This window comes from Teleopsis dalmanni, chromosome X (genome assembly GCF_002237135.1).
Source record: "Teleopsis dalmanni isolate 2A chromosome X, ASM223713v2, whole genome shotgun sequence".
Lineage (NCBI taxonomy): Eukaryota > Metazoa > Arthropoda > Insecta > Diptera > Diopsidae > Teleopsis > Teleopsis dalmanni.
The window spans coordinates 5426586-5441848 of NC_051848.1; the positions used below are offsets into that span (position 1 = coordinate 5426586).

The 15263-nt window shown below is 23.7% G+C and overlaps 1 protein-coding gene across 6 annotated transcripts; it reads right to left on the bottom strand.

Annotated features, from left to right (window-relative positions):
* Window positions 1–5890: 5890 nt before the first annotated feature.
* LOC119662185 (F-box/WD repeat-containing protein 11-like) lies at window positions 5891–14823 on the bottom strand. 6 transcript variants are annotated; one of them, XR_005250720.1, is made up of 7 exons: window positions 14784–14823; window positions 14455–14682; window positions 10891–11936; window positions 10540–10830; window positions 8521–8538; window positions 7437–7552; window positions 5891–6164 (listed from the first exon to the last, which is right to left on the bottom strand). XR_005250720.1 is itself a non-coding variant. In XM_038071754.1 (7 exons), the coding sequence occupies exons 2-6, from the start codon at window positions 14464–14466 to the stop codon at window positions 7489–7491; spliced, it is 1431 nt and encodes a 476-aa protein (XP_037927682.1). In that variant the 5' UTR covers window positions 14467–14682; window positions 14784–14823; the 3' UTR covers window positions 5895–6164; window positions 7453–7488. The 6 variants fall into 6 exon arrangements, 5 of the variants coding, with proteins under 5 accessions (XP_037927685.1, XP_037927682.1, XP_037927683.1 ...); XM_038071754.1 differs by having other exon boundaries at window positions 5895–6164; window positions 7453–7552; XM_038071756.1 differs by having other exon boundaries at window positions 5896–6164; window positions 7453–7552; window positions 14458–14682.
* Between the last annotated feature and the right edge of the window lie 440 nt (window positions 14824–15263).

The following is a 15263-nucleotide window of genomic DNA, read 5'->3' on the forward strand; positions in this document are numbered from 1 at the left end:
TAGGTAGTAGTTGAATTGATTATTTTTAAATTGCTTGATTTTTAGGCTGAGTTCTTTTGCAAGTCTGTTAAGAATGGTTTTGTCTGCTGGAAATCTGGATTGCTGCCACTTTTTCCGCATCTTTCTTTTTTCCCCGCATAAGATCCACAATGACTTTTGGGTATTTATGAGGATAAGTTGCATTCCTTAATGTGGGCGTGCTGCACCATGCCGCATGTTGTAGTAAATTTGTAAGGTTCAAAATTTCGCTTTCAAGATCATTTTCTTCACAAATTTCTTTTGAAGCAATGGTGTTTTCATTAAGGATTCTTCTGAAGTAACTCCAATCTGTATATTTATTTTCAAGTTTTAGACATTTTTTTATTTATTAAGGCAGATTCGAAGAGGGTTATGTAGAGAGGGGAATGGTCGGAGCTTAGTTCTACTCCATCTGTTATTTTTAAATTGTAGGACGAAATTTGCTTGGTTATAAAGAAATCGAGTAGATCAGGCACCTTTGTTGGGTCAGTTGGCCAATAGGTTGGGTTCCCGGATGACAAGCATTCGCAGCCAGTTTGCTGTATAGCTTTGAGGAGTTCTCTACCTTTCGTTGTAATTAAGCGAGAGCCCCAATGCGTATGTTTAGCGTTGAAATCGCCACCCATAATGAAGCGATGCTTATGAGTTTCTATAAGATCTTTGTATTGTTCGGATTTAATTGAATGTCTTGGAGGACTGTATACTGATGTTAGTAGTAATTTGCTTTGTAAGTCAAGGACAACAGTTATTGCCTGGAATTTCTCTTTGGATATTTTTGTAGACTCGTAATGTTTTAATGATTTTTTAATTAAAATAGCACTTCCTCCGCGAGCGCAATTACTAGGATGGACTGCGCTATATACTTCGTAATTCTTTAGTTTAACATATGTTTGGTTAGTAAAATGAGTTTCACTAATTAAGCAAACATCAACATCTTTGACTGATAGGACTGTTTCAAGCTCTCTAAGGTGTTGAAGAAGACCGTTCGAGTTCCATAACATTATTTTTATATAACTAAGCATTATTTGTTTTGTTGAGTTTTTGCTCTAGCCTAGTCAAGCGTTTGTCCAATGCTTTATAAAAGTTTTCTTGAGTAGTAATTTTTTCCAGTATTTGTGTTAGTATTTTGTAATTACCATCGTCCTCAGTGTTGGATTGAACTACATCCGAATATATTTTTTTATTATTCAGCGATTTTGGGTTTTTATTTAGAACATCAGTTTGATTATTTTCAGGTTGGTTTTCAGCCGATATATGATTACGCTGTTTACCTTTGTTTTGTTCACCAATTTTTTTGTTTCTCAATTTTTGAAGTTCTTTGGCTACTATACAACCTCTGTAATTGGCCGGGTGTCCCTCACCGCAGACACATATGCGAATTTATTGAAACTATATATAAGTTATATTCAAAATAAAGTTACTGTAAAAATAAACTATTTTCTGATTTATTTCTGTTTTTTGAAATCAACATTAGAGAATTTTGTAAGTAAATATGATTAATAACATATTTTCATGTCACAAAAATTACTTCCTATTTCGCTTTATAGTGATTATGTCCCATAATTATAATAATTAATTTAATTTTCAAACTTTTTGTATAAAAAAAAATGTTATATTATATATTATCATATTATTAGTAACACTCATAGCTGCATTATCCTTAATTATTTCCTTTTCTTTAGTTTTGTGTGTGGAACAATAATATTTCACTGCCAAATTGTTGCATAAATATTGACTTAAATTATGTTACTTAGGTGAAGTATTGCTCATAATTTCTTATTAATAAAAATAATAAAAATAAATTAATTACTTTTTAATTTATTTCATTAGTCAATTTATATATGTAGCAGAACACATACTAAACTATGCGGCATATTACATTATTACTGATTATCCGCCTATTGAAGCGTTTGTTTATCTGTTTAAATCAAAACCAACTAATTAAAACGATTAGGGAATTCCAATAATATAGCATAATTTCAAAACAACACTGAATATATAAACACCACAAGCAGTACCCAACAGGCTCCATACAACATCCTTTCCAATAAGGATAATAAATTGAAAAAAAGTTTTCGAAAAAATTGTGTAGTGTGATAAATAAATAATTAATATTTAAAATGAAATAATAAGAGATATTCTGTATTCGATCTAAATTGAGTAAAATACCCTTCAGCTAAATGTCTTAAAAATACCTTTAATGCTTTGATTAAAAATTTCACATTAATCAAAATCTTTATTATATGTGTTTAATTTTACAAAGGAAAAAAGAGACCTATATTAATATCAGCATTTCTTATAAATATTTCGAGATTTAGTGTGAAATCTTTCCATATTAATATATTAAAAATCAAACACTTTATGGAATATATGTTAATATAATATATTTACTATATACCAGAGCGAAGGACTTCGTAATCCAGTTCCATATTCTTAGAAAACAATTAATTTTATTATTAACTCACAAATGCCCCAATTTTTGAGACATATTTCCTGGACTGACTTAAGTATAGACTTAAACTCTTTCACAATCGCAATCTAATCGAAACGCCTTTTTTGCACTGATCATTTAAACTTTGGAAACAGAAAAAAGCCATACGGGGTGATGTCAGATGAGTACGCTGCTGAAGCGATCGCATTTGTTGGTTCAGTAAAAAGACCTCCTGCTTATGCTTAACTTTGTGCCATTGCGGAACACTTAGGAGTATAATTGCAGATACAACTGATGTTAACAGACTAGTTAACAGATCGTGCTCAAATCTATATGTACTTACAAGCGATCTAGTGATCTATAGTGTTCCTTCGTGTAGTTGCAGAATACTTCTCTAATTCAAATTCTAGATTCTTCTATTAATTGTTATTTTGAATCCGCATTGCAGAGTTTTAGTTTTTCATCAGATATGAGTTGCTTGCCTAAAGACTTCTTTTGTTTATGCATCAATGTTGAATAAACTCCCAGTACGTGTTTTGACGAATCATTATCTTTTCTACAAAATTTACAGGTAGTCTAACCTAGGAAGCTCTGTCAAAATTACTTTAACAATTATTAAATTATTTTTAATTATGGATTATTTTATTTTTATGTTTACGTTAGAATGATTTTCTTCGTTTTAGATTAAAAGTTTCTATAAGCGATTTAGATTGTAACAGCTCTGGTAGATTCTCCCTGTATAGCTTCCTCTACTTTGCACTTTAGTGAGATGTACTTTTGCTATTGCGTATTCGTTAGATGTATTAGTGCGGTGACGTTCTTAGTTTTAGTCAAATGCTAATTAATTATAATGTTTGATATAGGAATATTTTTATACCAAGTGAATTGACAGATATACGAATATATCATTTTGTTTTCTTATGCGGATTAAGAATGTCTACATTAACATTAATGTTACATTAAAAATAACACCTATTTTAGTGTGTTCATATGAATATAATGCCCTAAATGCTGTTCTACTCCCCATGATGTCGCCCACCTGTTTTCATATCCCAATGAATACAACAACTCTTAGGTTCATCCACTTCGACCCAAGTTGACTTTGATCACAACTCATCCATTACCAATGCGTTCTGGTTTCTAAGCAATGGCTTTCAGTCCACATTTCTTTTACCTAGCCATATCCTTATATGTTATATACTATATATATGCTATACGTTCTCCACAGATTTCAATAACAACAATATAATTAATATTTTTATATAACGAAATAAATTATAAAAATTTTTTATCAAATGCGTATAACAAATAGTATACTAAAATAATGTCTTAAATTATTATTATTTAAATATTATAATTATTAATAAAAAATATTTTAATTTAACAAATAAATGAATAAAATAAATATATATATGATTTAACAATAAATGTTTTAACAAAATGCAAAACTGTTTAAGTAAATATTCCAGTGGGTTTATTGCATTACATTTCATGCTAATAAAATTAATTTTATTCTAATTTATATTGATAGAGCCAGATTTTTATTGAATGGAAGCCTACATTTAGTCCACAACTCCGATTTCATTGAACTATTCATAACATTGCTAACACGATAGTTTGTATCTACACACGCCTATCTATGTTATGGCAAACGTTGCGTTAAGCCTCGTCGAAACTTATCGGAATATTTTCCATTAAGCCGAACTATGAAAAAACATTTAAATGCAAAATGCTACACGCAATGAACAAATGTACTACACATATTCATTGCAAATACTCTGTATATTACTTGTATTGTAGAATTCTATTAACCGGAAATGCCAGGCATTTACAACGGCCGAACACCGCAATATCAGCAAATTTACCAGCGCTAAAACCTTTTTCCTCTTGTATCGTTTTTGGTACAACAGCCAGCGACTAAGCCTAAAATTGCTAGCGTTTTGCAAGCCAACCAAGCGGAGTGGACGTGCCAGTAGCAACATCGACAGGACCAACAGCACCAACAGCACCAACGACATACCAGCAGATACGACAGGAGGAGCAATATCAGCCATGAGGTTGATTGCTTCGCACTTCATATAGGATGCTTATGTGTTGTTGGTGTTCTTTTTTTTGGCGTTTTGTTCTGTTTTGTAAATGTTGCTGATACTCTTGCCGTCATTGTTATTGCTGCCCAGTGTTGTCAATTTGGGTGTTAATCCGAAATCCCGGCAGTAATTGCAACTGTATAAGATAAGCTGTTTAAGCATCGAAATACATTGTTTTCCACATATGCACTCAAGTGTATGAGTGTAGGTAGTTGTAGGTAGGAATGCTTGCCCTGGTCTGTCGAAACGTCTGCGCGATTATGTATCGGAGTGTTTCGTAGATGGAAGTATGCTTCTCTATTGCGGCCTTAACAATAATAAAGTAGAATATTCGGGTATGAACTGCAGTCGATATGCTCCATTTTATTTCGTAATTAAATTGTGCCACATTTTGATTGTATTTTTGTACATAACCGCAGATCTCGTATAGGCTATGAAGAAAGAGAAAGGATATTTTGAATATCGAAAAATTTGCGAAATAGATTTTTAAACCACTTGAGGATATGTGCTTCAGACTATTATGGAGTTAAGCTTTGGAGTATGCCTGACTTGAGCACAGTAAGTAATTAGTATTCCATGAATTACAAACAAATTAATTTTCAATTAACATTTTAACATTTTGGCATTAAGTAATAACTGTTATTATTTATATATATCACTACTTAACTAATTTGCTGACAATTTGACCTTAATATATTCTGTTGATAGATAGACAATTTGAGCTCACAAGCATTTGTGAAGCAAATGACAAAATTACAAAAAAGTACACATGGATTAGAATGTGGTTAGATAATAGAGTGTGAGAGAGGAACAATGAGAATGGATAGGTGAGACTTAAATTGAAATCAATCAGTATCAAGGCAGAAAACCTAACCCCTCCTATGGAACATGTTCAAAGATCGATAGGACTTGAATTTGTGCCTGCATTGGGAGTAGAAAAACAAATGAACGATATCACAGAAGGTGTGCCTCTAATTAGAGCACACATTAGAAATTGATGCATATATGCATGATACGTAACTGTCTAGCACATGGCTATATATAATGATAAATTTTAATCTAGAAAAATTCTTTCTACATATGGAAAGTATATTTCTTCTTAGCAGATTTTAAGCGGGAGTCTATTTAAAACTATGTTGCAGTTTAACTGTGATCTCAAAGAGAATATTACATCTGTGTGAATAACTATTAATCCATGCTTATATTCGTCCTCACTTATGTTAGCTTCATTGCAATTGATATGTCCATAAATTTAAAAAATTAAATAAATTGATATAAGTTTTTTCCATTAAAGTTTATTAAATAACACATTGAATGTATAGTAACACATTGAATATATAGTAACACATTGAATATATAGTAACACATTGAATATATAGTAATAACTGATTATGTAGTAACAAATTCCTTTAAAGAAAATATTTAAGAATATAAGTATAATAATATGATTAATATATGGTTAAAATATTGAAAATGGTTGTCCATTTTTATATGTCTATATGTGTGATTATAATATTAATATGATTCAAATGACCACTCATCTACGATATTTGAAATTAGGGTATTAAACCAATTAAAGTCCTTCTGTTTATATATCATTGATCTCGTTCGGTTGAAGAGGAACGTATCTAAATTTAAAAGGATAAATATAAATTAATATTTAAACATTTCAACAAACTACTGAGCATAAATGTAGTTTGATTTATTCATAAACCTTTCAACCAAGAACATACTCTAGTATAGACATATATTAAATATTCAAAAAAAAAATTTAAACAAATTGATAATAATAAATAAATAATAGTAAATAAATAATAATAAATAAATAATAATAAATAAACAAAAATAATTAAATAATAATAAATAAATAGTAATAATTAAATAGTAATAAGTAGATAGTAATGAATACATAGCAATAAAGGAATATTAATAAGTAGATAATAACAATTATATAATAGTATATAAACAATAATAAAAAAATTGCAGTAAATAATTATTAATAAGTAAATAATAATAAAAAGTTATAAATAATACATAACAAAAAATTAATAGAATATGGTAATAAGAAAGTGACGACAGGTTACAAAGTTCAAAACAATTTTATGGAACATAAAACAAACAAAAAGAAAGACAATATAAAATTTAAAATATTTGTATTAAAATAAAAATGTTAACATAATATTAAAATACTGTTTAATTAATTTTACAAATTGAAAACTATAACAATCATATCTAAAATATGACTATATTGAAATATTATATTAAACTCTAATTAAATATAAACTGAAAAAATAATAATGCAGTAATGTAATAATAATACTAAATATTAAAAATAAAAATACACTTATAGTTCAGAAAAAATTACAATTATTATTATTAAAAGTTATTAAATTTATTTCCAAAAACTAAAACTAAATTCTAATAGTAAAATAGTAAAAATAGTAAAAATAGTATAAATATAATAAAAAAAAAAACAAATCATAACAAAGTAAAAATTAATTATAATTTATAGGCGTAAATAAAAAATGAAATAAATAATAAATTAAATTAAAGTTGGAGCGATATAGTGATAAAGGAGCGCCGCAGTTTATATGACCCATTGTGATTTTGTTTATATATATATTCATTGATCATATTTATTTAAAAATATTATACTAATGTTAATAATAATAATAAAATGCAAACAGTAAGTAATAACTAAATTAATTGTTTTCAGTATATAATTGTGCAATAATAATATATATATCAATAATAATTAAACAATATTATTAAATAATAAAACTAAACAAAAACTTAAAAAAAATATTTTCAAAACAAATTTTATTAAATTAAAATAAAATAAAAAAACTAATAATAAAAATAGAAATGAATTTAAAATTTGGATGAAATAATAATACTACCGATCACAACTAGTACCGTAGATGTGGTTCCAAACAATTTTAATGATGATAATTAAAGCTCTAGGTTGACACCCATGGTTACTTGATCACAAGCAATGGTCAGCACTCGTGAATACCTGGCATGTGATAAAAAGCATATTAAACTTTATTTAAATGACTTAAATATAGTATAATATATATTTTATATAGAATAAAGTGTACACATATTATAATACATTGTAACATTTCAAAGAATATGATAATGACAATAACACAATTATAACTAATTATTAACAAATTGAAAATAATAAAAATTTATTAATATACTATATATAATATATATTGTATATCAAGCAATAAAATCAAAAGTTGTTGCATACATTTACCAAGAAAGGAAATACAAAGCTTTAATAAATAAAATATAATAATAATAAGAAATCCATTAATTATTATGAATTATATATATAAAAAATAGATATTAATAGCAGTAAATATTTAGAAAATATATTCTTTACTTATTGCTAATAAACTGAGAACATAAGTAAATTAAAATTAATTTATCTTATTTACAAAAAAAGCACAGATCTTATAAAAATGTAAACTTCTATAATATTATTGTTTTTAATAAAATATTCTTATAGGCTGTATAAATATTAATCTATCAAGTTTTTATTAAACTAATAATATTGTTATCAAAATTAATATATTCATGTTGGTGACATTTGAAGACAATAAATAATCAAGCTTAATAAATGGAAATGAAATCGTGGAGTGCGTGGAGTGCAAAAGTATCTTTAATATGCTACGCAGCAGTAAATAATATATTATAAAAAACAACAAATATTAGACTACTTTATTGATAAATTAGATATAGCATTAGTAGTTTGCTTACTGTTAAATTATTTATACTAAATCAATCAGGAAAAGTACATCGGCTTTTCTTGGAGTCTAATATCTTCTTAAATTACCATGTAAAAATTTTTGTTAAGAAGCCTTTAGTCAGTAATTAAAATGTAATTAAAATAAATATTACAAAAATACGTGTAGTTGAAAAAAATGATTGAATAATTTGCTTGCATCTTTAAGATATTAATAATAAAAGTACCAGTTGTTAGTCAAAAATCTGTAAAAGATACAAAAATACAAAACAAATTATTATTTCCAATAAAAATATAATAATATGAAATTTTTGTAAATTAAAAAAAATTTTAATTTATATATATATTTAAATTATTATTGCATATATGTTAACTCAAATATTATAGTTGATAAATTACGTGTACAAATAATTGTACTTAAAAATTTATAAGCTATTAGGTAAATATATTTGAAACACATTTGTTTTATTAAATTTTTATAAATATAATTTTATTATTAAGATTTATTTATATTTCGACCACTTCGGATGGTTATTTTAAGGAAGTTGAACAAATTAGTTTTTATTTCAAATATATTGAATTAACAGGACATAAAAAACAAAAAATTCAAATTTTTGATTATTAATATTAAATTTTAAAAAATCAAATAAATTTTAATTAAGCTGAAAAAATTTAGAAAATTCAATTAAGTTTTTATAAAAATATAGGAAGTCAAAACAATAAGTAAAAAAATTCTTTAAAAACCTAAAGAAAATAAATTAAATAATAAATAAAAAAAATAAAAAAAATAAATAAATTAAATAAATTTTATTTATTGTAATAAATTAAAATAATTTAAATTTAAAAAAATAAATTAAGCTTTATTCTATAAAATTTAAAAAACCTAATCAATTAAAAAATTAAAATCCTAATAAGTTTTAGAAATTTAAAAAATTGCTTAATAACACAATAAGTATCTGAATACTCAGGCTTGAAAGAATTAAAAAAATTTTGGAGAAAAAAATATTTTTCTTTAGAGAAAAAACAAATTAAAAACAAATTTTAAGTGGGATAGATAAATAGATTTAAATAGATTTACATTTTAAATGTAATGAGTTTTCAAATATTGAAAAATTCTTAATAATGTAATAAGTTTTAATAAATTTAATATAAAATTTTTAAATAAAATTTTTTAATAAATTATACATTAGAAAATTAAACAAATATTAAAAAAAAAAAATGAAATATAGAGTTTGATAAAATCCAAAATGTAAAAAGGTCAAGAAAAATGTTTAAAAATCTAACAACTTATAGAATATAAATTAAATTTTAGAATTATATAGAAAATTTTTAAAACTCTAATGAAGTTTAAAAAGTTAAAAAAAAACGAAAATACTAGAAAATTTTGAAAATTAAAGAAATACTTTAATAATATAATAAATTTAAAGAAGTGAATAAATAAACTTTTTAAATACTTAAGTTTAAATAAATTGAACTTTAGAAAGTGAAATAAATTTTAGAAAATAAAAAAAAAATAAAATAAAATAATAATAATAATAATAATAAAATTTAAAAAATAAGATATTTAGAAACCTGAATGATTTTATAAAATTGAAGGAAACATTTATGCAAAACTTTATAAGTTTTGAAAAATAAAAAAAAAATCCTTAAAACGTGACACGTTTGATTTTAAAATTAAGAAAATTAAATCAAATTTCAAATAATTTTCAATCTTTAGAATAACTTTCAAAAATATTAAAGGGTTTTAAAAAAAATTTTTTAAATTAATTTAGTTTTAGAAAATAATAAAATAGGTTAATTAAGTTAAGCTTTTATAGTTTATAGTATATTTTTAAAGGTTAAATTAGTTTTAAAAATTTAAATAAAACGAAATTTCAATAACGTACAAAGTTTTAATAAATTTTAAAAAATTAAATGTAAATTTTAATGATTTAAGTTTAAGAAAATAAAATAAAATCTTTAATTGAAGAAATTTAAATGATAAAGTTAAGAAAATCAAATAAAATGATCAAGAACTTAATAGGTTTTAGAAAATAATATAATAATAATTTTAAATTAAATTTAAATTAATAAATCAGGACATAGTTATAGAAAGTTAAAAAAAATAACTGTTTATAATACTCATATATCTATATATATAAATATATATATAAAATACTAATCTATTTGTGTATATAAGATAAAAATTTGAGTTTTTTTTATTTTTTTTGATTTTTGTAAAATTAATACATAATTTTTTAAATTACTTGTGGCATAGGAAATTCCAAAATATGATTGCATTGTCCGATGCGCAACTGAACATATGGAATTCATCGCAGAGGATGTTAGTTACAGCAGATGAATGCTCATGTAAAGTATAAGTACACAAATATTCACTACGCTTATGTGGATCGAGGGCTGCCTTCATGTTCCAAGCCTTCATGTAACCGTTACTGGCGCCAGTAATCAAACGCACATCATTAAAGGTCACAGCAGTAACAGCACCTGTATGACCGACCAATACACGCATACATATACCTGACTCTGCATTCCAAATACTAGACGAAGTTGTCAATATTAGTTAATTATTGAAAACATTGTAATTTTTTTATACTTACCGAGCAGTTTTATCGGCACTGCCACTAACAATCAAATTGTTGCTTAACTTAATGCAATTAATACGCTCAGTATGACCGAGAAGAGTATATAGATTTTCACGAGTTTCCATTGACCAAACTTTAACAACACAAGAGGTGCATCCAGAAACCAGCATCTTATCACTTAAATCAAGACAAGTAATAGAGCCTTCGTGCCCGATCAAATTCTGAATCAAAGTAACTTCGCTAGGTAAATTCATTGCCCATATGCCAATTATGCCAACATTGTCACCAGTGACTAATATCTCGTCACGGAAACGTAAGTCATTTATTGCAACTGCATCATCATTTTGCATAGAATATATTGATTTTTTTGTTTCCAAGCACCAGAACTTAATATATCCTTCATTGTCGGCTGATACTGCCAATTGAGCATGAAATTGCAAAGCTAAAACTTTGCATTCATGCCCTTCCAGTTTTTCACAACGAAGATAGCGAGCTCTATCTCGAACTTGAATTAAATTCCCAATAACTGATAGTACTCTTGTCTCATCCACACGTAAGCAACTTACGACAGTATTCGGTGGATGTATGGCACGTATCAGAGTATAGCGTCCAACATTCCAGTTATTGGTAGTATTTTGGATTTGCTGCTCGATGACATTGCACAAATGGCGGCATTTCATCGCACGCTGCTTAGGTGTCAAATTATCAGCTGACTTTATCTTTTCCCAACCATTGCACTCAGCTAAATCGGCCCAAATAGTGCTAGTTTTAATCTTCTTCATGAAAACAGTGTACCAAACTTTTTCTTCAAATATGACTTGGCGCCATTTGCGGCAAGTAAAAGAAGCAGCACGTAAGGTTTTTGGGTCCAATTCAGCAAAAATTGCACCTGCTACATGATTAAGATTCTTGTCAATTAAAAATTGGACAAAATCAAAGTCAATGATTGACTTCTCCAAAACTGCCGATGGTGGCGGCTCCTCCTCATCATCGCTATCAAAAACTCTAACAAGATCATCAGACAACTCAAGCATGGCAGAGCCGTTGTAACGAAACAGTATCTTAAAAAAAAATAAAAAAGATTTAATTATATCTAAAATATACAAATTTAGGTTATAAAAATAATAATATTAAAGACTCTATAGAATAAAATTATTTTATTGTACTCAAATTTTATATAATAAAATAAATTTTTTTAATAAATGCAAAATACAAATAGAGATGATTTCAAGTAAAAAATAATAAAAAAAATATTTTTAAAATTCAAAATACTTAAAACATTTTTTTTTTCCAATTTTTAATTCCAATTTAATATAATTAAAACAATCTAAAAAGTTTGGAAGCGAAGTAAAAAAATTGAAATAAAAACTTAAGTTTTAAATAATTCAAAAAAATTTATTTCAAAAATAATTATAAAATAAAATAATTAATTTCAAATAATTATAATTTCAAATTAGGCAAAAAATTTGAAAAAAAAAAATTTTTTAAAAAATAAGAAAATATGTTAAAAAAAAAAATTGAAAAACAAATTTAAGAAAATGAGTTGTAATTAAAAAGAAAACAAAAAATGTGAAAAAAAATATTAGTAAAAAAATTATTAACAATTAAGAAATCTAGAAAAAAGTGATGATATTAAAATTAAAATGAAATAAAAGTAAATATTAAAAAAGACAAAAAATATTAAAAGTATTAAAATATTGAAGTAGATTTAGAAAATTTTAAAATAAGTTTAAGTTATAAATAACACTTACTTTAAATAATATATATAAAACAACAATAATCTTAAACGAGTTTCGACAAAAAAAAAGTATGTAAAAATTATTGACTAAATTAAAAAAGTATATGTATAACAATTATAAAAATGAATTGAAGTTAAACAAATTTAAAAAAAGTGTGAAAAAAAATTAAATTATAATTTAAAAGACTAGTCAAAATAAGTATAAATTTAAATGAAATGTATCTGAAAAAGTTTATAAAAAATAAAGTAACAAAAAAAATAAAAACTGTAAAATACAGATCTAAAATACATCAATAAAGCTTTATATATTAAAAAGTTTGAATTAATAATATTATATATATTTCCAAAATATGAAATAAAATTAATTGCAAAAAGTCTCAAAAAAACTTTAAAAAAAAGTTTAAGTTAAAAAACATTTGTATGATAACTTAACTAAAATTAAGTTAAAAACATAAACTGTCAAAATTAAAACACTAAAATTATGAAATATTTTAAAATATAATTAAACTTAAATTAATATAAAAAAATCTTTAATAAGGAGTTAGCATTTTTCTATATTTGATTTAAGTTAAAAAAATTTTTTTGAATGTATAAAATACTTTTTTTTTTAATTTAAAATGAATCTTAAAATCAAATAAATTGATCAAAAAATATTTAAATATTTTAAATGAATAAATTTATTCATTAACTAATTTTTTTAAAAATAATAAAAATTCAAGTTTAATATTTAATTAAATATTTATTTAAAAAAAAAAATTTAAAACTAAATCAAAAAAAAATTTTAAAAATTTTTTGTGTTAAATATAAAAATAATTCAAAAAATTATTAATTTGTTTATTAAGTAAATTTTAAATATATGTAATTAAAACAAAAATATTTAAAACCAAGTCAAAAAATTTTGAAAAATTATTGTAATAAATTGACAAATAATGTAAAAATTTTTTGAATTTATTTATTAATTTCAATTTATTAAATTTAAAAAAATATTTAATTAAAAAAAAAAATTTAAAACCAAACCAAATAATAAATTTAAAAATAATAAACAAATTAAAAATTTTTTGAATTATTTTTATATTTAACACAAAAAAAAATTTAAAACTAAATCAAAAAAAAATTTAAAAAATTTTTTGTGTTAAATATAAAAATAATTCAAAAAATTTTTAATTTGTTTATTAAGTAAATTTTAAATATATGTAATTAAAACAAAAATATTTAAAACCAAGTCAAAAAATTTTGAAAAATTATTGTAATAAATTGACAAATAATGTAAAAATTTTTGAATTTATTTATTAATTTAAATTTATTAAATTTAAAAAAATATTTAATTAAAAAAAAAATTTAAAACCAAACCAAATAATAAATTTAAAAATAATAAACAAATTAAAAATTTTTTGAATTATTTTTATATTTAAGACAAAAAAAATTTAAAACTAAATCAAAAAAAAATTTTAAAAATTTTTTGTGTTAAATATAAAAATAATTCAAAAAATTTTTAATTTGTTTATTAAGTAAATTTTAAATATATTTAATTAAAACAAAACTATTTAAAACCAAGTCAAAAAATTTTAAAAAAATATTGTAATAAATTGACAAATAATGTAAAAACTTTTTGAATTTTTTTATTAATTTAAATTTATTAAATTTAAAAAAATATTTAATTAAAAAAAAAATTAAAACCAAACCAAATAATAAATTTAAAAATAATTTAAAAAGTTATTTAATTTAAATTAATTAAAAAACAAAAATTATGATTTAATTAATAAACGAAATGTTAAGTCATTAAAACTTAACAAGACTTAATTAACTGAAATCATACAGCATATAGATAATTATAAAAATACCACCATTGTCATAGTGAAATATTAATTTTTCTTTCTTTTCTTTTGAAGTTATTTTATTGAAGAACAGCAACAGTTTTTTTTTAATCAGGTGATTCAATTTTTGTTCACTTGAAAATCTTTATTCTCAAAAAAATTTCATTTCAGTTCTTCACACACAAAATTTATTATTATAGTTATATATTAGCTCAGTCAACAAATCAACTTAACACAATCTCGTCGTAAATGGAACTATAAAGAAATAACGTTTGATAAAGATTTTATATAAAAATCACTAACTCCAATTTCACTCAATAAATTCTAACTTCAATGTAATTATTTTTAAATCGCACTTAATGTTAACACTGGAAATTTAAAATTTCTAGATCTTAACACAATCCCAATTAAAATATAATTGTAGAAATAAGCTTTTTGGTGCGGTTTTTATAGGAAAATCGTTAACTCCGATTTCACTCAATACTCACTGCTTTCCTTATGTGAGGAAATTATATATAAATAATTTCCGATAAGAATTGCACGAACATGCACGATCTACAAGACTCATACCATAGATAGGTAGCCTGCGGCCAAAGCATGCTCAGCCATTAGAATTTTTATTTATTTGGTATATATTAGGTCTCTAACTATAGAATTTAGTTTTTATTTATATGTTTCTAATATTATGTGTATATATTATATATCTTATATAATTATTTATATGTATATATTATATATATAAAACTATATATAAAAAGCAGTTATATGGTTGGTTGGTTAGTTATTGTGCTGTGAAACTAAATTTATCCTGTTGAGTTCCAGTAATTTAACAGATC